The sequence below is a fragment of the Diadema setosum genome, chromosome 17 (genome assembly GCF_964275005.1).
Source record: "Diadema setosum chromosome 17, eeDiaSeto1, whole genome shotgun sequence".
In the NCBI taxonomy this organism is placed as follows: Eukaryota; Metazoa; Echinodermata; class Echinoidea; order Diadematoida; family Diadematidae; genus Diadema; species Diadema setosum.
In genome coordinates this window covers 3,374,165-3,401,806 of record NC_092701.1, presented here as the reverse complement: position 1 = coordinate 3,401,806, position 27,642 = coordinate 3,374,165, and the positions used below count along the sequence as shown (strand labels likewise).

General features: G+C 39.4%; 1 protein-coding gene across 1 annotated transcript in view; it reads right to left on the bottom strand.

The window, feature by feature from the left end:
- Positions 1-3,623: 3,623 nt before the first annotated feature.
- LOC140241100 (LIM/homeobox protein Lhx3-like) overlaps positions 3,624-27,642 on the bottom strand; it is a 69,166-nt gene continuing 45,147 nt past the window's right edge. The window contains exons 2-7 of the mRNA XM_072320867.1: positions 21,292-21,516; positions 15,432-15,606; positions 12,534-12,736; positions 6,177-6,334; positions 4,595-4,784; positions 3,624-4,063 (exon numbers count right to left, since the gene is read on the bottom strand). Coding sequence (XP_072176968.1) covers positions 3,624-4,063; positions 4,595-4,784; positions 6,177-6,334; positions 12,534-12,736; positions 15,432-15,606; positions 21,292-21,516 — 1,391 coding nt within the window. The remainder of the gene's footprint in view (positions 4,064-4,594; positions 4,785-6,176; positions 6,335-12,533; positions 12,737-15,431; positions 15,607-21,291; positions 21,517-27,642) is intronic.

Here is a 27,642-nt window from a genome sequence, read left to right as displayed (position 1 = left end):
ACACGATCTACATACCATCATCAGTAACATGGTTACCATATTCATTTTGTCATCGGTACAGTCTTAGTCGGCCATCGTAACCACCGCCACATAATACGTATACATTGTCATCATCACCGCCTTCTTCATCATTATCATCATCATCATCATCATCCCCCTCCTCTTCCTCTTCCTCTTCCTCTTCCTCCTCCGCCCTCCTCCTCCTCCTCCTCATCTTCCTCCTTCTCCTCATCATCTTCTTCTTCTTTTTCTTCTTCTTCATCTCCATCTATCCTCTTCTCTCTTTTTTTTTTTTTTTTTTGCTTTCACCCTGCTCACTCTTATCATTTCTCTCTCTGATCCACGAAACAGCTACGACTTTCACACTAGTGTGATTGCGAACACAGAATATTTTACAGACAACAAGACAGGAGAGACAACCCAGTATTCACATGATGTGTGATCACATTGTATTTGTCGATAAATTAATATACAACAGTATTTCATTTCTGGGTACGAATGCGAAAAACAAGAAACGAACAGAAAACATAAATAAATAAACAAAGATGAGTATCTATAGTTGTCCATGCTCAGACATATCATAATTATGGCAAGACGTGCACAGATCAATAACTCGACAGAATGCATGAAATATGTTTGTTTGCTCACTGGCAAAACGCTGGAAATTAAATCACGAAAGTGGAATACAATAATTGGCCATCAGTAGAATGTGATAGACATGGAAATTTTAGTACAAGTACATATTTTGACAAATAGCGAAAAAGAAAGAGAGAAATTATTATCGTTCCTAGGTGATTGAATTAAAACTTGCATCTTTTGCTTATCTCCCTTTTTGAAGTTGCTCTTGAACTTTCGTGGAAAAAGGAAACATATATAACATACATAGAAGTATGTAGTCATAAGAAAAAACACATTCCACTCAATAACCTGAATTGAAAATCAAATATCAGACGTCCAAACTATGAAGTACAATTGCACATTTCCCCTTTTTGTATCAAAGGTACATATTGGAATGAATGAAATGCCAATGGATATCATGACATTTGAAATGAAATGTGAAGCAAGTCGACACACAACAAATTTGTACGGAATGGGTAGATCTGTTTTTGCACTTTAAATTGTTAAGTGATTTCATGATATTTCGGAATCAATCTTTGGTAACGAGAAAGCGTTAAACATGTTATGATGCTGGTTGATTTCCAAGTATGGGAATTTCGCCTATCATAGCTTTTAATATAATTTTATTATGACAATTTCCCAAGCGCTATACATTTTGTTTTATTTTCAAGATATCAGGTTTTCCTCGTGCTGCATATCGATTATAATTCATTATTATACGACAGGATACCCGTTGAGCTGATCTGGTTAATTCAAACGAAATACTAGAAACAACAATTGCTTTGTGATCACTCACTGATGTATAAAACACAACACTTTAGAGTAAATTTGTCTAAATCAAAATCAAGTTTGGTCTTTCCTATAGTTCTCTCATCCGATATCATACAACCTTTTCCCGATATCTTGAGTTTTGTTTTTGTTTTGTTTTTCTTATAATGCGCTGTTGGGAAATTATATCATTTCTATTACATATTGCATTATTAGTATTTTTGAAGTTACTTATCTTCAGTGGGGTACAAGTATTGCATATTCTAGTCTCTTCGGCCACTGGCTGCGAGGTCGTTGTTTTTGACATGTAATTATAACCACATTCTTGTAAATTCATGAAAGAGCTGAGAGCGACAGAGAGAAAGATTGACGAAAACCTTAATCATTTGGCTCCAACTTTCAGTGTCTGTACATTCACCATATATATCGTATTGCACGTGTACGCCCCGCCCTTCGTTGCACGTTTTAAGAGTATGATTAAATCTGTGAATCAATTCCACAACACAGCAGAATTTTTCAACAGGATGGAATGTTTTTGACATAGTACATATTTTGCGCATATTTCCACACACAATGTTGATACGTTTATTGGCTTTACTTATGATTACCTCCGTTAGGACGTATATATCAAGTTTTGCAGTATTTTATCCTCAAATGCATTAGACGCAGATACTGCATGGCATCTGTAGTAAAAGAATCCGTTTTAGTTCTTTATGTTGCAGAATACACCCCTCTGAACACATCAGGTCGTGTGATAAATCTGAATTAGCAGATTCACAACTCAGTCATTATGGTAAACGTGATTTAATGCAATGAGTCTGTTCGTGCAGACAATAACATTACTTTCTTTGGATAAAATGGGTACGTGCATTAATCGCAATTGGCTTCCCTGTCAGACCATTTCCTTGAAATCCTCAGACAATTTGAGTATCCATGACAACCAGAGTACATGTCTAAACGGTCGTTGTCTTTAAGCAAATTCGAATCGACCTGACAGTGAGGGGTGATAGTATCGGTTGGTATTCCGGTGAAAAGCACTCCAGTGTAGTTCACCAAGTTACCAAGGCAACACTCACAATTGGAGCCAAGTAGAGCTACGTTCAAGACTCCGTAAATTCCACCGGCTGTATAATATCAAGGTTTATCAATTATGTAACTTTTTGCATTGAATGCAAACTTACATCTTCTGTTTTCTTTCTTTTTTTATCTTTGGAATGTTTGTCATAACATGAATCTATCATTACTATATACCGCATATCTTTCATCATAATGACCCGCGAGTCGATGATATACTCAGCTTTCTTTGTATGAATAATTTCGTGTACGAATTCATTTTTAAAGCTAAGTACTTATATCCCTTCATCTGCAAAATGCTAAAAAGCACAATCTATGCCTATCATCTTTATAGTCACTCTCAGGACTGTTGTTACTTTTATCTGAACGGTAAGTTACAGGTTGATACCACCAAGCGTCGACTCATAGTGGCAAGAGAGAAGAATTTCACGTCATTCCTAATTGCAGTTTGGTACCACGAAATTGCACTGAAGGAAAAAAAAATCTGATGGCATAAGAAGACATCACATCAAGTTCAGAGAGAGACAAGCATAAACCTTGATGCCTTGAGTTATATGTTTGCGATATTTTCGGCATGCTTTCATTGTAACAAGGACTCGATGCCTTATCTGAAATTTAGAATGATATTTGAAATCAATCCGGCACGCTGGCAAGAAAAAAAAAAAATAAATAACGATGAAAGAAAAGAAGGCGGAACCTACAATGAATACACACGCAACCGCGGTCTGTTGAATGATATATATGTTTCTCTACAAAACAAACAAACAAAAACGTTATGAGTCGTCTCAAATGAAATTGCACGCTTATCATACATTGCTTTTTTTTCTGATTAATGATAATGATACCAACAACCATGTTAATAATTACAGTCATAATAAGAGTATTAAACATCACTAAGAACGCCAGTTAACTCATTCCCGCTTGATACTCCGATCACTCGATGGGATGAAATTCCTCTCAAGAGTGAAAACACAGTTACTCCATTTTGTGATCCACGTGGCGATTGCACTTATATACTGTCATTATGTTGTCTTCTTCTTGTTTGTTTTCAAAAAATGCATATTGTCATGGCAACCAATCGGGCGAGTTGTCTTTTGAGGTCAAAGTTCAAACCGAGTCAAAAACCAGGTCCAACCTGGAAGGAAAACGTAGTTTCCTCCGGGTTAATACTGTGGGTGATGCGGGTGCGGATGAGGGATGTGGTGGTCTAACCAGGGACCAGGGTGTGGCTGCGGGAAGTCGTCATGGAAACCAGCTGGTGGGGGTGGAGGCGGGGGCGTGATGACACCGATGTCGCCGCCGGGGTTGACCACGGCTCGCATGGCCTCGCCGAGACCGTGACTGGCCCCGCTCATGATGCCGGGCATACCCGCCGCCTCGGTGAACGGGATTCCTGGCATGGTTCCAGGCGACTGTTGGACGGGCAGTGTCGGGGATGGGTTGTTCACAGGGTAGCCATTCGAGACGGCAGGAGTGGTGGGCAGAGGCGAGAGGAAGGACTCGCACGAGTTCATGAATGAACCGTTGTTGGAGACGACTGGTGGCACAGGGGGGCGGTCGTTGGGGTACGGAAGGCCGTGATCGGGCATACTGGGAGAATGATCTGTAAATATCATCATGGGGAAAGAAAAAGTGACAGACTGTAACTACTATGCAGACACAGTTTATTGCGGCTTTCTGCTATTATTTCAGAAATTTGACAACAAACAGAATTTAGCAAACTACAAGCTGCAATTTAGCATTTTGACCATGAAATGGAATAACGAAAGAAAGTACGACCTCTGCATCACAGCTTGAATATATGATGATGACAAGGTTGCAACCCTCTAAGATATAAAATTCTTGCAATTCAAAAAGTTTGTATCCCAAATGGTGCTTCAGGGGAGAGTCCCACTACATGATTCTTGATATCAGACGATGAAAGTCAAACGCGCTAAGATTCAACGTTCACTTTCTGAAAATAGGCCACTGATGTACCGCATTTAATTGGAATTAATGTCAGTGTGAGGTCTTGAAACAACTCCTCTAAGAATTAGATAATCTTTCTCTTTATCAAAAGAAGAGAAGGAGATTATTTCACTCAATTTTGGAGGAGAGACATGTACCTCGTGAATAAGGAAAGTGTTTGACTAACCGTCGAAGTCCGTCTGGTCACCAATCTCCGACGGTTCGAGCTTGACGGGCGAGGCGAGAGGCTCGGGCCCACTAGCCGGACTGCTGGCGTCGTTCACCCGCTTGATGTTGCGGAAGTAGTGGCCCCATCTTTGTCGATTGGCATCTTTCTTCAGCCGCTTTTCCTTGGCGCGACGATTCTGAAACCAGACCTGGTGGATTGGAGAAGAGCATTTGTTGTTACTAAGTAATGATGGAGAATAGGGGGAAAGGAGTTGTTGTCAGTTTGTACTTCGAGATATCTATCGAATGACGAAAATTGGACCAAAAGGTGTCCTCATTATAATCTTAAGTGTTAGAATGTTTACTTTGAATGACGAGGTCACAAGAACGAGGGCAGACGTATCATTGCCATGGTTACCTCTAACGATCAAAAGACAGGAGAGAGATCAGACGTCTCGTAACTATGATGTCGCTCCATAAGCCGCGGAATGGAATGGGAGCAGGCGTATCGTTGCCATAGCAACCTCCTAAAAGCCCTCCCCATTAGTGTCAGACAACTTCGTCTGCCTTCCCGCCCTAAAACGTGACAAACGGAACATGCAGGGTGTTAAACGTGAATGTTAGTAAGCCTACAACGCAGCTCTCAGAAAGAGTGTGATAGCAAGACACTGCAAATGAAGTGAACGATGCTTTTTTTTTTTTTTTTAGATTTCATTGTATTGAGGCAATCTATATTCTCCTATAGGAACAAAATCTTTATATCAAAGCGGTACCAACCAGAGACTTGTAGTCTTTTCTATTATGATGAAATTAGGATGGAATGAACTTTGTGTTATTGTCATGTACCTGATACATTCATTCATCCTCATGATATTGTATGTGCATACTGATGATGCGCGGTGGACAATGGTGGATATGGTGATGATGATGATGATGAGGAGGAGGAAGAGGAGGATGATTATGATGTGTTGATGAGGATAATGATGATTGTGGTGATGGTGGTGGGGTTGGTGGTTGTAATGGTGGTGGTGATGATGATGATGATAGTAATGATTATCATGATTTTGAAGATATGACATAAGTGATGACTGAGTGATGATCCTATTTAGTACCTGAGCTAGCAGCCTGCTATGGGGAGACTTGTATTTCTACCGTGTTCATTTAGCAGTTCGCTCTGTAATTTAAACATGGACCCTACCACAACGTAGGGTCCATGATTTGACTGAACCCTACCACAACGTAGGGTCCATGATTTGACTGAACATGCCTAGTTTACGCGGCTGATAATGTTCTGCGTATATGATGGAAAATATGACAGCTAATATAAAGACTGCTATACATACAGCTAGACCCATGGAAGACCGGCAGCACTACCATGACTACGATGGTACAGCTGAAAACGAGTAATTTAGACATCTTGTCTTGTACAGATGGAAAATGAAAACAAACAAAAACAACAAAGAAACTTCCCAGTTTTACCGCCTTGCATTTTCAGAAATGAAAATAATTATACATTGACGATTGTGATGACAACCTCGTCTCCAGGTTGACAAATACCCTCTTGGGCATTGAATAATACGACGTGTATGGTATGAGCTCACCTGTACCACCCTCATATCAAGACCGGTCTCCTGGGCGAGTTGTTCTCGGACGTGCCTGGCAGGCTTGGGACTATTGGAGTATGCGTTCTTCAGAGTCTCCAGTTGCTTGGCTGTGATCGTCGTACGAGGGCGCTTGTTACTGTTATCCATCTCAAGTTCTGTGGCACAACAGAGGAAGACAAAAGAACGGACAGACACGCAGGTAATTACTATTGCTTGTGGGATACGGGAGATGGACAAGGCTGTTTTTCCTGATCTCTTTTTTCACTCTAATTTCATCTTGTGCAGGAGTCTTTCGTTGTGTACGACTTAAACCAGTGAAGCGAGGGAGCAATTTGTAGTCAATCCATTCGGGTGTCATCAACTTCAAATTTTGCATTAATGCAATTGATCGTCGACAATAGGTTGGCAGGCGGATGACTGCGAGGGAGAGAGAGATAAAGTTGGGGGCTGAAAGGGATGGGAGAGGAGTTTTGTCGTGAAGGTGCTACACACTGATGGCGCAACAAGTTTCATTATCACCCGTTGTGTGGGAGAGCATTAAGAGGAGACGGTCCTTGATAGTATGGAGAAATGAACTACTATAGCGAATGACTGAAGATGAGTCCTCGTTGCGGGAATGGCTTTTGGTATGGGGCCGATGGGAGGGGGTAAGGGGCAATTATCAATATGAGATGATAGAGATATGATGGGACAACCATTCAGCGGCGCGTGTAAAAGCTTCGCACTGGCGCGAATCGACACGCTCTCGCGGGACCACAATGGACGTATAAATCATTGAGAAAGCGCGCTGGAAGGGGAACGCGTAGACGAGCTAGCCCGTCACGCGTCGTTAGTCAAGCACGCATTTCCCCTGTCATCTTCCTTATTCATTCCCGCCCTTTTTGCGCCCTGCCACAGCGTTTGAATACACCCAGGAGCAGACGATGAGCTCCTCGTTCCCAGCGTAGCAAATCGGGCACGACAAGGGGTGAGGTGGGGAGCGACAAGTGTGCAACTTTACAAATATATCGATGCAATGAAAAGAGATGGTGGTAATATCAGCAAAATAATAATAAAGGGAGACGGACAGAGAAAGAATAAAGACAGGGAGACAGACGGGGGGGGGGGATGGGGGTTGAGACAGAGGAGTAAGGATTACTGACGGTAATCGGACGGCCATGATTCCAACACTGACATTTGGGCAAGCTCATCGAGCCGGCTATGACAAATGGTCATTACCTTTTCATGAGTCTGCCATTTTTATGGCATGAATATTCTATGGCGACAACGGTGCTTTCAAACTTGCCTTTCGCAAGTCACTTCCCCCTCCCCCTCCCTCGCTCTTCCTCTCTCTCATCATCTTTTCATTTTCATTATTGCTACGTGTTTGTCTCCTCCTCTGGCTCTCGACAGATGTGTATGGGGGGGGGGACAACTTGTTACTTTGGTGGATCATTTTTTACTACCACCTAACGACTGAATCACTGATGTGGTAATATGTAACACTTTTTTCTCTTTATAATTCTCCCTTTCAAACTGAATTTTGTAACAGCCTATACTTGTTGATTTATTCCGTAAAGTAAGTGGAGCGATTGACTTTGAAAAAGAATCCCGTCCAGCGAACCGCGTATCAAATATTGACTTTAAAATGGACAGTTGTAACTCTAGCTTACATATTCATGTACAAAACTGCATCAGACTCGTTATCCTATTAGCCATATAATACCACTGAAATTTCCCGCGCAACACTTTCTTTATTTATGATACAGAAAGGCAGAAAGGGAAGTTAATGGGTTTATATTTTCGGCAGTCATGGTATTTGACGAGACAGCGTGGTTAATTTAGCGCGACAAAAGCCGCGAGCTTTTCCATCAAAAGAAGTGTTGATGAATAAAATAGTGAATTTATGATAATCGTCTGCAAATGTGGACTGTTACCTAGACACTAAAGCGTGGAGCATGATGTTAAAGGAACTTTGGATATACTTTAATGGGGGGATTACATCGGGCGGAAGGAAAGCAGACACTGTAGAGGAAATAAAACGAAGTCGGCCTTCATCTTAAGCAACACTCAATGCAGGCTTAGAAATCCATTTGTGATATTTACTAAACGTATGAACACCTATATCTTATATCTACAAGACGAGCGTCATCCATGGGATAAGAAGGTGACTACCACAATTCAATGTTTTAGTGACATGCAGTGGCAAACATTCACCAACATTATCAGTGATTATTACACTATAGCTGCTGGTATTGAGTACCGCTACAAGTAGGAAGCTTTACGCTCACTTATTAATCAAAGACATTTACGACGAACGTATTGCATAATTCTCCTATTTAGACGTTTCGTTCTAAAGGATCAGGAATAAGTTTATTAAATCAAGATATAAATTGGTATAGCATGTTCTCTTTCGGCATCTACGGTCAAAGAAGGAAATGATCTACTAAGGATCTAGGGTGCATGGCTACCGTTAGTGCCAATTTACAACAAGCTTTTGATCAACGCATTCAGACGTGAGAAAACAGTCTGATGAGCTTGCAAAAATGTTCAGACTTTAGTTTAGCTTCTGAGGGGCTCAAAGGTATCTCCAGCGTGCACATCACAAGGGGGCTGACTCCAAGGGAAAGGGTGTATTGTGCCCCAGGGGATCTAGAGCTGTCCTTCATTAGAAGACTAATGAATGCGATTGTAGAGCGCATCCACCGAGTGTCGTTTTAATTATCATTAGTTCCATCGGCACCGGTTGCCATTAGTTGCACATGCTGAGACCCGGGAACATTGTCGCATCTGAATTTCCTCACATTACGGGTAAATGATTCTATTCAGATTAAAGCGAAGTATTCCGACGCTAACAAACCAGATAAATATCACACAGAACCTAGAAGGTATCGCGCGTGTGGTGTGCATAGAGAGTAACATACACCATAAAGACACTCATAAAACTTACAAGACATGTCAGTATCCAAAAGTGAACATTAACAATTGAATACACGGACAAGTGACGAAGGCGAGTATATTGTTTATCGCTTTCATTTAGCACGTATGCACATAAGAGCATCAATCTCCAATTTAAGTAAACGTTTGGTAATCGGTCTTGGCGGTTCGTATTAAAAATCCCGACAAAAATTGCTCCACTGATACGCATTTCGGAAACCTGGCATATTCTTGATATGATTGTATACATTCCTCATCTCAAGTAACACCAATTCATCGAACTTGCTAAGCCAGATTCATGAGAATGGGGGACTAAAATGTATATATAGCGTAATTTGTATGGTATATAATCCAATGCATAATAGTGAACTTTATATAACATGAAAAGTCGTAACAAGTAATTACAATTGTTTCTTTGGAAATTAAATACCTTGTGCTGTGGATTCTTGTATGACTCGAACGTCTATTGAGACAAAACACAAATAAGGCAAACCGTTAAAAATGCACTCGGTATTGTCATTGTAGTTTTGAGTGAATTTGTGTCTAAACGATTGGAGTTCAACACATCAATTAAGCTCTTAAATCATAGAAAATGTCTTTTAAAAAGTACATTGAGAATCTTTTCTTCCGATTTATAAATGGGTTTATATCGAAATTAGATTTGCAATCAATTTAGGCTGCCACACTTGGAGTAAATCTGGTAACAACTTAAACCCTTATAGCTGATTTCTATATTATTTTTTTTCTTTCCCGAATACTGCCGTAGTAACAAACAACTTACAATATTTGTAACATTTTTACTTTATGGACACAGCCCCTTTTTGAAAATCTTATTGTAAAATTGTCCTGGTAAGTCAGGGAGTATAGCCCTTACAAGATAAAAGAAGTCCGGATTTTGTTCGGATGAGCACCTTGCAGTTAACAAAACACATTGCACTGGAGAATTCGAGAGAGGCGCATCTCGTTATAGATGTAAAAGATATGTTTTATGGAAAAAAAACAACACACACACACATAGAAATGCGGGAGGTGTCTGTTGCACTTTACGCATTACTGGGTCTGTCACTATTCATTCAATTCACGAGCAATTGTATCTACCTACACAGTCAACATGTGGATTTATCGATTCCATCGACAACAAATGACAAATCTTCCGTGATCTTTATCATCACCGACGACAACACGATCACTTTGATGATTTCGGTTCCGTACGAGCGCACGACAGAATTACTCATTAGAAACGAAGTAACGACGGAGCGACGATCATTTAAATGGACGAAAGTGCATTTTGGCTACAGCGGAACCTGAGCTGAAGTGTGGGAACCAATTCACACCCACTGGTCGTATGACAGGGAGCGCAAAAATATAATTTTCGTGGGAAATTTTGCCCAGATTTCGTGGAAGACATATGCCCGATCTGTTTTCCTGTTTCCTTGCTCATCGTACGCGGAGTAAACGGAGCGAATCGTTGGCATAAAAGGGGGCACGTAGCAATAAAACTGGGGCATGAGATGTTTTGCGGGATCGCTGTTCAGTAGCAAGCCGTTCGAAGACTTTCTCATCGTTATCGCAGCCTCGTAACAAAAGGGCGCAACGGAGGAATGCGTGCGCACGATTAAGTAATTGCAAAATTCGGGGTAAGTATAGCGAAACCGTTTCCATGACAACAACAGCCTGTGTTGTGGGCATTAATGAGTTAGCCCACTCGTTTAGTAATATTATGATTGGCGCAGCTTACCACTGAGTTTAATCAGGATATTTTGTCTCTACTGATTACTCTCAAGCAAATGATTGGCCTCGAATTAAGTTGGGACTATTTTAAAGAGAGAGAGAGAGATAAAGAAAGAGATAGCTCAAAATTCTTCTCGCCGAATCCGCTCCATTCGCGCCAAACGGAAAGTAATTATGAATTTAGCTCCAATGCGTCGCTATATGATGAGAAGCAACTATAGGGCTTCGGTTGTTTGCATAGCAGTCAATAACCTTTTCAGAGGAAACAAAACGAAGTAACACTTTACCCACGGCTTCCAAATGAGTTGGTTGTAAAAAGAGAGTGTGAGAGGGAAATACGATATCAGTGATCGGAGATAATATATCGCGAAGGCATATTAAACTTCTCAATTTAAAAAACAAACAAACAAATAACTGTCTTTTCTTTGTAAGATTTAAAAGGAATGATCACTGTTCTGTTTGTTTCACTTCACTCATCTAAGTAACTACAATATGAACATGGATTTGAGTCTCACTTGACACTATAACCACTGATTAAAGATTACCAGTGGTTCGCCTTGCTTAATAATTTCAGAATACATGTGGGATGAGTGAACTTTTCGCCGTAAAAAACGCCTGACGTCTGACATTTTTACCTCTGCAGTTCTCACCGCTGGTATTTTCACTTGCGACATTTTCTAGCTCTAGGCTTGTATTACTGTTATATTTGTTTGTTTGTTTGTTTTTTTTTTTTACCTCAGGGTTAATTGTTAACCTGTCGTATTTTTACCTGGCACCAGATGACCAGCACGTTATATATCTAACGCAGATGAAAGCGATAATATTCAGACAATGTAACGTGATAAAACCGATGAGTTTATCATTCCCATCCTCCTATCTAACTCACCCATCAATCCATGACTATTAGTAACTTGAAAACTTCTCTACAAACGGCGGTTCGACTTGGTGAAATTGAGGATGTGACATGACTACACCTCAAGTATAATATATTGTAAACCTGTTATGTCACTATATCTCCTACTCTTACGGTTTTTGATCAAATCAGTATCTTTAATTCATTCCTAGACTATATTATAGTGTCAATAACTTGGTATGTTATCATTTCATTAGTCATCCTTATTGCAAGATGAATTCAAATCCTCGTGATAAGATATGGTTAAGACACTTTAAGACACCGCAATGTAAACCTGCATTTCATCAACAGTCAATTAATTTCCCTTGGCCAGATTTGTTTGTTTAAACGTCTGCTTACGAGCAAGCGGAGGACACAGGGGAATTGCCAATTCAAAATCCAATTTGAAATATAAAGCTTTGAAACATGAAACATCATGAAAAGATGACAGGAGAAGACAGGAGAAGGGAAAATGAGGAAAGAAGTAAAGTTTTATATCTAGCTCTGTGCTTTTATGTGTATATAATACAGAATAGTGTGTAGGTAGGTAGATAGATAGATACAGATAAATAGATGATAGATAGATAGATAGATAGATAATTAGATAGATAGATAGATTCAGATAAATAGATAATAGATAGACAGATAGATAGATATAAATAGATGATAGATAGATAGATAGACAGACAGAGATAGATAGATAGATAGATAGAAAAGATAAATAGATAATTAGATAGATAGATAGATAGATAGATAGATAGTCAGATGAATACATGAGATTGCTCTATGATGAGACTCGCACTCTGTCAACTAACCTCGTGCTTTGGCCGCCTCGTAGTCTCCTTTGCAGACCAACTTGTTGTCAGTCATCAGGAAGAATTCGTCTCCCGTAGAGAGCTGCCTGGTACAGATGATACAGCAGAAGCAGTGGAGATGGTACACATTATCCAGGGCTCGCCGGACGATCTCTGTGGGTGCAATGCCCTTCTCACACGACGCACACTTTGTTCCGAATCGCCTGTCGGAGAAAGGAATTACGTCATAAAGACATTTTTCGCAAAAGTCCAAAGGTCACGACAAGGACTGGAGCAAGTAGGCACACATTGAAAGTGCGGTTGTTTAGTATATGCAATAGAACATCTCATCTCCGAACAATCATGATTCGATTGATTATCATTTGTTCGAGCATTCTGATCACAACTGTACAAGATACCACGAACTGCCAAAAACAAATTCGAAATCCCCTAAACATCAAAGACTCTATAACAGACACGCTCTGTAGACTATGATAGATGTTATCCTATTTGCCAAGGTGAGGTGAATCAAAGGAAACCTGGACGGCCTAAAAATGTTTCTACCCCAACTACCGTCTGCTAGGCTGTAGAACTGTATAGAAAAAGTCGCTTTTCGCAATCTTTCTTTTTCCCGCCTGTATGAGTTCATTCAACAATGCCACTCATCAGATTAATGTCAGACACGCGAAGATGCAGCAGCGATGCCTCCGAGTGTTTTTTTTTTTTTTTTTACTTTTCATTTTATATTATTTTGAGTCTTGATGAATCTGGCAGCTGATTGAAGATAAAAACAAATTCGAATCAAAAGGTTAATGACGAGAACCCCCTTGCGTTTACGACATACACTGAGAAAGGCCGAACACAAACGATCTATTTAAACTTTGTTGAGGTTTCCCGTTGACGACAATCACGAGAGTTCATTGACATCGCCAAAATAGCGGTCGGCTTTCACCGTCGGAATAAGATTTCTTAAGGTGTCATTGACCCCCTCTGGACTAGAAAACCCTCTAACCACTTCAAAACATATTGGGGCCACTTACAACAAGGAATTAAGACGCACAGTCTGATCTCGATCAGGATTTAGGGGAAAATTTCGCGCGGCACATGGCGAACACATGCTTTCGCGCCTCGCCGCTGCTTCAATTAACACAGATAGTCTGCGCGTAATCCGAGGAGGTTGAACTCTGGGACGAATGATGCGCTGACGCAATTGTCTTTGTTCGTGTAGAGGTACGGACACACTGTCGGTATGCCAAAACTCTTGGACTTGCTCATCTTTCTGGCAGAGCACATTCTTGCAGCCGTGTTTATTGATGAAACCGACTCCTAGCGCATGAACTGAGTCTTCTGTATCTCTCTTGTGCAATATTATACGTGATCGAATGATGCTTTATTCTGATTTTGTAAAGATTATGCCCAGATTTCTAATCAACACGGCGTCAAACGATTTGTAGTGTCCAAAAGGATTCTACAAAACTGCCATTGTTCTCAATTATTTTATTTGACATGTCGTGCCCTGAGGAGTTCAAACAAGTCCTGGTGTGAAAATTGAAAGCTTATGGGACTACTACTACTACCACTACTACTACTACTACCACTAGGCTTCCTACTGCAACTGCAACAAACATAAACACACACAGACATACACACATACATACAAAACACTCGCTCTCTCACGCACACACACACACAGACACGCACATACACATACAGACCACACACACAGACCACTTTTTTGTTTTTCAATGATATTTTATTGATTTCATTCAAATCAATCATAAATCAACCCATTCTGGGTGTAACATGAACATAAAAACGGTACAAATGCCATTCAAAAGACAAATCCATTACCAACTTATACTGCCCATCATCTCCCTTCAAACATAACAACTCGATTATAAATCAATCCTACTGACCATTTCTTCACGAGAAAGTATTGACATGTACAAAAAAAAATGTATATATACCTCACACACACACACACGCACACACACACACACACATACACACACCAAGTAGTGCTACCGTCTTTGATCATGAGCTCGCACTCACGGCGAGGTAAATAACCTCACGTGTGACACACCGCACAGACACGACTCGGGCGGCGCCACTCTACCACTCGGACGGCGCCACTGTACGACGCGGTGGCGCCACTGCCAGCTGGAGTACCGGGCAAATGAGGGGCTCAGTACCGTAGGGCTGGCATAGGAGAAGAAGAAGAAGAAGAAAAGTTCCTCCGGTGGGCGTTTTCATTTAATTCCATAAAGAGAACAAGAAAAAAAAAATCACCATGAAGCTAGCCCATTTGTGTTGCGTCTTTTGAAGACAGTGACACGATGAAGTAAGGGAGAGAGAGAGAGAGAGAATAGATAGGCAGAGGGTTAAAAGAGGAGAAACGTAAGTGTAATGTCTCGATAATAAGGCTTATTTCGCCCCGAGGGGCGCTGGTCGCGTCATGGGAATTAGGGCGCTGCCCCCAAACGAGTCCCGCCCGGATCGCATCCCACACACCATAGCAGGTTGCCATGACTCTGGGCGACAGAATGGATTTCTCCTCCCGTACACCAGGAGCACCGTGGCATTTCTACACACCAGTCAGTCAGCAGGTATAGCCGCGGGTCACGTGATGCTCGCACGGTAAGAGACAGGGACGCACTCCCGTGATTCATTCATTTTACACATTATAGACAGAAAAGAGATCGGCTACAGGGTGGAGGAATATAGGACTGTTACTTTGACTCTGTCACCAAATCATGCTTAACGCTTCCTTCTCATTCCTCCCTCGTTTTTCCTTCCTTCCTCCCCATCCCCCCTCATACACACACACACACACACACACACACACACTAGCATGGACACATACTATCTGAGATGAGAGCAGCCCATCACTTTTGGCGTAACCATGGTGATGGTACTTACTTGAAGAAGTCTTCTTTGCAGAACACACCGCCATCCCGCGAGAAGCAGCGATCAGTCAGCTGAGCATTGCAGTCGACGCATCGGAGGCATTTAGCATGCCAGGCTCGATCCACAACCTTGAGTATGAATCGATCGAGGATCGGGTGATCACAGCCCGCACAAAGAGAAATCGATTCTGAGCAGAAGGGAGATGAAAATATACGCCCTGTTATGATTTTAGACATTTCTGCTAAGTACTTCATTATTACAATTTCTGATTAGAAAAAACACACGTCTTATTTCTTTAGTGGAATTCAAAGCATTAGCATAAATCAATACAATACACAGTAAAGTAAACGTATACAAAGAAAGGATGTCTCTAAAATATATGGGGGTGGTATAAACCGGATGATTGACATAAGCTATATCACTATCAAAATTTAATCGTTTTAATGATTTTGTAGTATCAAGTGTTAACACACAATGCCATATTGGTAATATTAGTATCAGTATAATGCTGAATATTATTATTGTCTGATATGATAAAATATGTGAGTGTGTGTGTGTATGTGTGTGATGTGTGAATGTGTGCGTGTACACACATAAGGATTATTACTCACATCATATACATGCATACATACAAATCATACATAACATGACAGCTCTGGTTTTGAACATCACACACAGCAATAGACAGGGAGAATAACAAATGCCAACTACAGCTTCATCTAGAAGAGCACTGAAACGCCGTTTATGCATGAGATAATTCTTGTAGTGGGTCTTATCAAGGAGGTATACCTCCTTGGTCTTATCACTCTTTGTCAACCCGTCCATATTATAACCTGCGTTTGTCATCGGGTATCAGTGAGTGTGGTGAACGATCATCACGTAATCTTTGAGCAAAAAAAGACGCAGTGTACTGGGAAGAGTTACTGTTTGAGTGCAGAAATATTCGAAATGAGTTCTGCTGTTGTTGGTGCTGTTGCTGTTATTATTGTTGTGGTTTGAAAAGCAGATTGCATCATAATCATGAGAAGAGATTATAGGAGAGTATAGATAAAAGCAGAAAACAAACTCTTGTGCAATATCTGGTCATGAATCTGAGGAGTTCTACGTTGGGGATACAAAATTATTTCCATGAATACATAATATAGCTGATACAAAATTAATCGAATTGCTCTCAAATCATGCCATACAAGGCAAAATCCATGGATTCTAGTCGCAGAAGTAGAGGAACATAATGGCCTATTAATATATATACATTCTTTCCACTGAGAAATGATGTAAAGCTACTGACGTTTAAACGATTTTTAAAAGTGTGATATAAGTCTTTCTTGTCGATGGACCACTGTCTCTGTTGATAAAAAAAAAAAAAAAAAAAAAAAAAAACGTAATGAGGCTCCTAATGACCCGTTGGAAAGGAGAAGCCATTATTAGCTGCGTTACCCGTTGTTTTCTCTCTTTCCTATGAATATGATACGAAAAATCCCCGGGAAAATAGTCAGCGGTGACGAACGACATTGTATGCGAAGCGGAGAGGAAGCGTTATCAGCAGTAGAATTCATCAAGCGAAAAATTTGTTTGGACCCCCACACATTAAAATAGGGGAGAACATAGACATTGGGTCTGAACAAAGAAAATTTTCTTCAAAATGTTTAAAATGTATATAACTTTTCTCTTTAAACTTATTTAGGAAAAAACATAAACATATATTCAACCTTATGTTTCTGTGTGTGAAAGAAAACTTTACTAGTGTTTACCAGCTGAAATTGTAACCCAAATATTTCTCACATGTTTTAAGAAAAATCCTCTTTTTCTTTTTTTTTTCTTTTTTGAAGTATGTAATCTCTGGATGAACATCATTACACATCTGGGAGAAATTTTTTACCATTCAAATTCCAAAGCGAACATGGATGTCAAATTGTAATTTACAAATTGTCAAGCGTTGATGAGCGAGTGGCAGACGAAAATTAATTTTGTAGCACACTCTCCTGATTATTTTCATTGCAGATTTTCTTTATTTGTCACGTTGCATTATAGTATACATAGCCACACGAAACTCGCTAGACACAAAGTGTATAAAATGTATATCAAAGATGAAACAAGCGTCCGGAAGACAGCTTTTTATATAAAGTATAAGTAATCATGTTATATTGGCATTGTTTACTTCATAAGAATATAGTTGCACTACTCGTAATACAATTGATATACCTGCAGTGATAGATTTCTTGTGAAGGTTTTCCATTTTGATAGAATCTGCTTATCATCATAACACGTCTATCACAATATCTGCTTCGTCTATGCAGTAACTTTGTTTTCAAATTACTGATCTCACCGTCGATCCTCAAATCACATAGTTTTTGAAATTGTTAAAGCCCTTTCGAAGCATATATGTATTGGAATGAAATCATGATGTAGATGTATTCATCCATAAGTTGATAAAATAACCTTTGAGAAGTGCACCTTATAAAATATCGATTCATATGGTTTTCTCTTAATCGCTTAAACGTACTCATTCTGTGTTGAACTATCGCTTTACTTTGAGCAAAGTTTGTGCATCAACGTGTCAACTTGTAAAAACAAAATTTCATGATTATACAATAGCTATTCAGAACAAAAAAGTTGTCTACAACATCAAAGGAAGCAGTCTCATTTCCACTGCATATATCTTATCTAACACTATGAGGCTCGCAGTCAAGATGAAATTTGTATTTCTTACAATAAATGTTACACGCAAACAATAGAGATTATTTTGATTTTCATGCTTTAGATCAATTAACTATACGACAAAAGCTTTCGCTAGTAGAATCCTACATCAAATTTATTGTCATGCAGAAAATGAAATATAATGGCATAAAATTTACATTGCGGCAGTTTCGGTTACAACTAAAAAAAAAAAATAAAGAATAAATGAATATATATATATATATATATATATATATATATATATACATATAAACCGTAACTATCTCTACATAGAAATATCATTGCACTAGTTCACTTCCATGATTATACACACAATGCATGACACAATCTATACAAAAAGACAAATAGTACTGTTGTAATTCAACATTAGACTTCACATCTTCGTTATTTATGTCTTATCGTAATTCCAATTTTATATAAATCAATTGATTCACTCATCAATCACTTTAAAAAGATGAGAGTACGTATAGTAGAAGTACATCCTAAACATTAGCTTGATGTAATAAGACCTTATGATAAAGAAGCAAAAGGCAGAGGAAACTTAAGAGCGTGGGGGTTTGTTGAGAAAAAAAAAGAGACAATTAGAACCAGAATATTTGAAATTCTTACAACCAACAGATATAAATGCATTGCACCAGATCTCAAAATTATACAAGAGAACATAACAATGAATAATGTAAACATTTCTATCAATGTTTGTATATGGCATATGTAAATTAAGAATAAAAAAATAATTAATATAATGATATTCACGATTTTATATCCAAACCAATGACAACGAATGCTTTGTGACCTGGGGACGTAGTCTAAATTAACTTAGAGAAGATGTATTCTGCGCATAAAGATACTATTAGGAAAACTGCAATTATTTTTTTGAAAGTAACTCAAAGTGAATTAATATTAAGTCAACAGCATAAAAAATCAAGCAAGGTGAAAAAACGTATTAGAAATTTTTCATGTATCATGAAGTAAAATAATTTCTCTAAATATAACTCGATTCATATATGTATATATATATATATATATATATATATATATATAAGCAATGCATTGAAGATGCAAATATGCAAATTACGTTCCTTACTTGTTCTAAATAACCGCGGTTACTTAAGCAAATTGATATTACTTGCTTTGAAACAAAATGTATCTCTTGTAAATACGAAATATGTTTATTTTAGGTATATACTAAAAAAAAAATATCCATTTGTATTTTGAGAGCAGATTTATCTGTATCAAATTGGTAGTTTGCATTGTGTATAGTGCACGTAGTCACGGGTGTCCCTATCTAATATCCTAATTGCTTATCTAATCAAATTTTCTTAATTAAATTAGCTCGAGAGTTCGATGTATTGATAAAACCGCCGCGCGCACTGACTACTTGCGTCGCCGGCGACGGAGGTACTCTCTGCCCGGTTGTCATGGCGGCGAGTGGACCCGCTGAAAGCCTCGATCCGACGCCTCTGTAGGAGAATCTTTCTCCCGACATGGAGGAGCGATCGGCAAACGGACTAGCTTGCATCTTCCAACGAAATAACGCACAATACTACCTTTATTTCCCACTTTTGAAGACGCATTCACTGCATGCTTATTCCCAGGTGCTAACATTACAGATTATCAATTTATCATTAGTGTCATTCTAAATTTAGCATCCAACAAAGAAGGAGTCGCTGACAACCGCACGTCTGGTGAATCAATGTTAAAGATTTATAACAATTCCGCTTATTCACATCTCAAGTGCCAACTTAACAGTTTGTTCGAGCTGTTGACTTGCTCATTGTTTGTCTTAAAATGCAATGTGACTCTCTTTTTGGATGATCCTTCCTGATATTTGACAAAATGTTCAGTGTGCAAATAATTGATCTTCATAATCGATATTATTTTAATTCTTTCATAACACAGTCGAAATTTCAAAGTGCCTAGTATGAATCATGAATCAAATTGCGAGTAAATCAGATTCTTTTTATTCAAACTACGCGCAGTGTGAAAAGAAATCCATAAATATCTCAACGTTGTGAGATAATAGAACAAAAAAATAAATAGATTTTACGTTACTGGAATTCCACAAATATTTCAGAAAGAACGAAATGAGGAAATTAAGGAGGAAATTAAGTAAAACTGTGTACAAGAGTGGAGGCTGAATCTATCGGAATATCTCCTTCACAGCAATGCTTGTAACATGTTATCATCCATTAGAAACAGTAATATAGTTGCCTGAACATTCGTTTCACGTGAATTTTACATAAATTATTACATTGACAAAGTAAACATACATTACTTTCAGTTACAACTCAAAACAAGACTAGAATATGAAATAAGACCGATATCAAAAAAAGCGAGGGAGAACAGAAAATAGTATTCATTGCAGTTCTTTGCAGATGATGCGCAAAGAAGATTCCAGATGTGAGAAATAAAGCTAGAAAAGGGGAAAATGAGGGGGAAAAAAAAAAAACCTCTTTGCAATGTGTACGGGCGAACAAACATGAAGAGAGGCGGGCTATGTGCGAGGCGGAGGAAGAAGATAATTTTGCGCGGGAACATCTACTCGCTGAGGAGGCAAATTCAATTCAGAGAGAAGGAAAATCGAGTTATGATGTATATAGGAATTGGCTCGGAACGGGGCTAAATAAGATCATCTCTCGCTCAGCTATTCCTGATGAGATTAGCGCCCGATGCTCGCCTCTCCGATTTCCAAGTCAATCTTCAAAGTCAAAGTTGCCACGAGGATGGATTTTACTCAAAGAAATAAAAGTGTATAATAATGCATTTTTTTTTCTTCTCAGACAAAGTAAGATTCATCCAGGCACGAAAATAAGGGAGTATTAGGAAAAGGAGAAAAATGAGTCGAGGGAAGGATTAAGTTAAAGGAGTTTTTGTTTGAATGGGAGGCACGATCCTAAATATGGCATGCGGAAGAATCGATTAGGGTTAGAGTCAGGTGAAGAATAGGATTAGCCGTGATGGAAGAGGTGGGAGTAATAGGTTTGATTGGTAGACGAGATGACACGAGGTATAGCCCAGTTTGGGATTTTGGATCCGTGCTAAACCCGACTGCACTAATTCATTACGACGGGTTGGTACTGATGATATGAGTCGACCGTCGGGTTACGAGGGGACCAAACACAGACAATTAAGAAAATTAGTTTTTTGAGATTGAATGCGTGTGTGTGTTTCTTACTCTGTTCTTGGTAGGAGTCGGTGCTCGCCTGTGGCATGTTGCGCTCTATCTGCAGCGGCCCACCGAGATAAACGTCCTGTTTCATGACACCACTAGCCCCGTTTTCTTCCCGCTCCACCAAACTTTGCGTTTCGCCGCTCTGGCCCGGGTGACGATGGTGATGTGCTGCCTGGATGCCCGCTGCGAGAGTCCGCGGGCTCGCCGTCTTTCTGGAGTTGATGCTGCCTGGAGAATGAAGTGGAGAATGGTGTGAGGGAGAGAGGGAAAGAGGAGACGGGAGAGAGATGAGGAGAGCTGAGGCGCGGGCCGGTGGGGAAGGCACGTGCGTGCGGAGACTATCGCTTTGTAGCCAGTTTCTGCTCTGGTACGATTTTTGGCTAGCAGACGACACGGCAGTGGAACATGCGTGAAGTCCAGAAATTAACCGAGCCGCTGCCCGTGGTGGCGTGCGCACGCGACAATCACACGTCATTTTCACTTTCTTAACTCCCCATTGGCTTAGAAGGAGGGAAGGCGTGGCGAGGGGGCCAATCAGGGAGCGAGAATCCCTTGCGACAGCCACCATTTCAGCTTCGCTCTCCACAAAGCACAAATTTTGCAATTCCTACGCCCAGAGGATGTTCCATCCATTCCCCTCTGAGCAGAGTTTCACGTTTAGGAAGAGTAAACAAAAGGCTAAAAATTCTGCCACTTGCTTTTGTCATTTTGGTCAAATATTTTTCCCCAGTCCTACGCTCTATTCATTTCAGAAAGACTGAAAACAAACATATTTATATAGATAGATACATAATTAGATAGACAGACAAAGGTATAGATAGAAGGATATGTAGACAGACCACCAATAGGTAATGCCTGATTCGTGTGTTTGTGTTCACGTAGTGTAATCTAAAATTTGAAACCAAATATAATTACAGTCTCAAACAACAACTTGAACCTCTCTATCTCTTTCTTGTTTTATTTTCTTGTAATGGAAAGAAAGTAATTATGTGAAAGGGAAAGCTGAGTGAATTGAGCGAAATTGAACTATGCATTCAGTTGAGCCAAGTATCTAACTCAAGATAGATCTGTAATGTATTTGTTGTTACAAAAGCCACTGGAAAAGGTTATAATGCATGACAATTATTGTTTAAACACATCGCTCCTAGCGTCTGAAAGTATGTATCAATTTCACTTAAATATTTAAATGTCATCATTCTATTTTCATATATTCTATCTTATTATAATAATGCAACTTTCAAATTTTTCTTTGCCCGGTTTCATAAAACTATGAAAATTTTGAATAAAATTGATGGTGAATATGTTGTCAATGGTAACTACCATAGCAACACCATTCCATAGCCAATCACAGCCAGAAATTAAATCCTCTGACAGTCTGATGGATATCATTCATTGCAGAGTTACCATTTACTGTAAAGTTACCATGGTATTTTTATTTCATTGAGGCCTTGAGCTTTAAATACATTATAATCTTATTCAAAGTGTCATTCAATTCTGCCATACCTGTGGGCTTCTTGCTTGTGGAAAATGTCATAAGAGTTTCTGGAAGAGGTTTTGGGACGGATGGTGATACTCATATTTACGATAACATACTTTATAGACCAGATTCATTAAGTTCCATAGAAAGTGATATTGATACTTTGAATATCCACACAGCCTATCTCCCCCTGGCTTCATTGAATAAGGGAAGCAGTCACGTTCGTCTGCATTTCACATACTCAGTTGCTAGTCAGAATTTTTTGTGTAACATTTTAGAAACCGTTTTCATGGTATTTTCAGTTGATATTTGTAATTATGATTTGGATTATTGTTCCCCTTGGACCTGCGATCGCGGTGACTGTCGATCATATTCCAAAGGAAGTTTATGATGAATGGGTTGAAACCAAAGTCAAGGACAATGATTGAACCTTCATGGATTGTGACGTCACTGAATGTTTTTGTTTTCTTTGATTACAGACAATGTCAATTCCTTTCACACTTTAACCGCAAGAATCCTCAGTACAAGACCTTACAGGTTTGATGTTGACGCATGATGTTGAGACGTATTACGAAATTGTACGAAAAGAGATACATCTGTATTCGTCCAATATCATACAAGCTGCCTACCCTTGCGTGAAGTCTAGCGCGTAAACGTACGCGCGCCATCTCTTTGTGACGAGCTGCGAGTGATTGTGATGTCATCCGGGTAGTGTTTCGTCATCGTACCCCCAACGATTGCCGTCTTTTACAATTTTTTTTTTGTATGAAGTCTGAGGTCGTATGAATTCATACGAAATATAATATAATGTGTTCTTATGCATCGTTTGTCCCCATTTTTCTATTGTAGTTTTTCCTCGTAAATATATGCGTGGGTGTGTATGTATGTGTGCGTTGTGGGTATACATGGTATATGTCAAACGTCTCCACTACAAGCTTTCGAGTCCTTTTTTCGTTCACTTTCTATATTGTTTATACAGCGGGTGATTATGATTATTACGTGTACATCATGTTGAACAGGGTCGATCATCTTTGTAATCGTTTGTGCATAGATAAATATTTGTCAATAATGCGGTTTTACTCAGTAGAATGTATTTCATCAGAGGCAGTAATAAATGAGTTATGATTATAACTTGGAATAAAGAACTTGGATGGAAATAATTTACCTATTGATGCAGGGAAATGGTTCAAGCAGTGACTCATATATATTGGAATAAAGTTCTTGTTAATTCTATTTAAAAAAAAAGAACTTAAAACACCACAAGGAGGATGACTTTAAGGGGCTGAATGTTAAATGTAGCATCCATACACTTCTAACTGAGATGCAAAGCTGCAAGATGACTAAGGGGACTGTCCAAGTGCCACAACATGAACAGAAAATTGAAGTTCACAAACTTCGGATCATCAAGTATCATGATTCTTCTTTTTCGAGGCTTCTCAGCACGTCGTGACTGTAGGCGGTTTGACAATCAATTTAAATTCCCTCCTCCTGCCCCCCCCCCCCTTCTCTCCCCTTTTCCCCTCAACCTCCATTCCACGTCGTAATGAAGCGTCCATACAAATCAACAAATCATAGACCGTTTTGGTAATCTTTTCAAATTCTATGCATGCTTTGTTCACAAAAGTAGCCCTAAATAACCACAAAGTTTGCCGGGGCATGCCCTACCTAGCAATATCTACTAATGGAATCCTGTCTCAGGAACTTAGTCTTAGGAACTTAGTTGGAGGGAGCATGTGAATTAAATGCTTCGTTACTAGGATGCAGGAAACATAAGATCCATGAATTATTAATATACACCATAGAAAAAGCATAGTCTTGTGAAATTAGTTTCTTGACAAGCGCGCAGTGAAAGAAGCAGCGATTATTTACCGCCTGACAAATTCAAGACGTAGACATAACAGACCCGGGCACACATATCTTAGTCATGGACTGAAAATAAAGTTCATGGAACTAACCAATTCATCCGAGAATAGCCAGGAATTCCATTTCTTATGATTGCGGACATGGTGTGGATTGTGAGAGGCAAGCATACCAGGGCAGATCACAGCTCTTTTGCATAAGTCATTGCGTTTCGTCTACTGAAGACGCCACTTCACTCCCATCTTCGTGCAGCTATGGAGCTAAACAATCAAGTTCCCGACCGGAATTTCGCTCCAGGAATACGAGGAGAAGAGAGGATGAGGCTTGGAATATCAAGGGGATCTTCCCTCGTCCCGTCGGGTTAACAAGGCAAGGTGTCAATTGACGAAAACTCCGATGAAACTGCCTGGTGTAATTCACCCTTCGTCGATGTTTATTGGTGGCGGCCGCTTGCACGGCGCACTGCCGTTCTACGTCGGCCACATGAATTACGACGACAATCCGCGTTATAAGCAATCATCTCTCCCCTCTTATGTCCCCCTTTTCTCTCCCTTTCTCTCTCTCTCTCACTCTGTTTTATCTCTCTATCTATCCATCTCTCTGTCACTTCGCTGTAACTCTGGAACTATTAGCATTTTCTCAAAATAGATACTGCTTTCTTCCACTCTGCAAAATGGATGGGTAAAGCCAATTTCCTAAGTGGGGCGCCTCGTTCATGTATGTTCCCCTCCTCTCCTAATGTAAATATCATATGCCTGTTTATATGTATATAACACAATATAGGAATATTCACGAGGTTTGGTAGAACATGAGGAAAGGTTTACATGTGTGTCCAGAGGTTACATTTTGTTTCATTGGAATGCAAAGAAGATGCGCATCGGATGAAAAGATAACAAGAAATCGAATGCAAAACATGACGTGCCTTGGGCTGGCTATCAGCTCTTATTTGCCTGGAAGGAGGAAGGTCAGGCCGAAGCCGTGGTGACGGAGTGGTAGGACATCAATCAGACAAGCCAGTCTGGGCATCTATGCTAATGAGGTCCGGCTTCCACAAGAAAAGATGCGCGGCAAATCTCATCTTGACTAGAAAAAAAAAAGACGATTTATAATATAGGGCTTCACTTCTATAGAGTCGGCCATTTAGAAACTTTTTATTCACGATAAAGTCGAATATAGGTATTATTATAGACTTGCATTTATATTTCAAGAAGTTGTCATTTTTTTTTTATTCTGCGGCTGTCTGTATTAGTTTCATACATTATGATGGCGTTTGGAGGTAGAAGAAAGCAGTTTTCAGTTAGGTCATGACGTTTTTGTGTTAGTTTATTATCAAGGGGAGGGATAGCTGCTGACGAATTAGTATTGTTCTGTTTTGCTCTAAAGATGGGGCGGCTTGTCAGTGACAGAAACATACTCTGCCACTAGCATTCATAATGACTAGGGTGGCAACCACTGTCTTCATTCTTTTTCTAGTTCTTTCTCTGTTTTCCGCCATTTTATTTTACCATTATTCAGTTCCACCGTCCATGATTCTGTCCTACAAACTGCGTAATACTAATATTCAACCATATTTACACTATCAAAGCACACAAGTCTTTAAATGAAAGGCTGAGCTAGAGGGAGTGAGGAGGAGAGGGAGAGGGAGAAAGAGGAAAGAAAAAAAAACACGATAGGCCAGGACAGTTTCGCAAAGAGTTATCTTGGGCTACATTAAACGTTTCTGTGAAAATTAGACGTCATTAAGACGGGAAATTCTAGGAAGCATCAAGGCATAGGTGTTAAATTTGTCAAGTAGGGCTCACCAAAGGCGTGTATCATGAATACCGTGTCTAGTTACTTCAAGAATTTGTACAAGTAACCTTAAAAAGACAATTTACAATCAAGTATTATAATTCATCTGCAGAATATAAACTGAAATCCCCCACTCCCGTTCCCCTCGTCACAAAAAGAGAGAAGGTTTTCGACAAATAATGCAAAGTATGCAGCAGAACATATCAACATATATCAAGAATAACACGGGTTACCACACACCCAAACTCTGTTGTTACAGGGTGTTTTTTTTTTTCGCGTTATAGAATATAATCTATTAGCCTTGTCCATGATTTATACTGCCCGACATACTCAATTAGACTTTAAATTTTTGTACCAGACTTTCAGCAGGATTTTAAAGTTCGTATCACTCGTAAGCAAGCTTTTGAATTTGTACTATTTTTTTTTCAGTTGATATATAGTGCTGTCATCACAGAAGCATCGATCAAATTGCTATGTATGAAAACGTTAGAAGTCTTGCATGAATTATTTCGCACGATTTGTTAAACATCTATCAGTTACCATGGCACAACCATGATATTCGACATTTCTAAACTTCGGGAAAAATCACGATGCCGTATTAAACGGAGAAACAGGTTATCACAATGGTATATCAAGCTAGATTGTGGTATAGGTAAATGTTTGTGTCAAGTACTTTAGCAAGTATGGTCTGCCATCATTGAGGTGATATGGATCAATTGCAGAATATAACATATTGTTACATTTTAAATTGTAGTTCGACAAAAATTGACAAAAATCGACCAAAAAAGATTTATCTAAATTACAAAAGAAAGTTATGGGTATTGTACTCGATCGTATTTTTTAGCTTACACTAATTCTCTATATTTCATTAACTGAAAAAAAATAAACATTTCGAATTGAACACGATTCAAGTAGCATTGATTATATTCAAATACATTTATGATCAACTTCCACCATCTTTTGATAATAACATGTTTAGATTAAACACTTCTGTTTATTCGTATCCTACTCACATATCTGGGGGGCATTTCATGAAGCGTTTTGGTCGGATATTTTTCTGACAAACTGTTACAAGCTACTGAAATCTTTGCATCTGATTGGCTGAGAGCAAATTGGTCCGACAACTTTGTCAGACAAAATGCTTCATGAAATGCCCCCCCCCCCCCACGATACACTCGTCTTACAAATCCCAGGTTAACAAGAACACACAAGATCTGTCAGACACT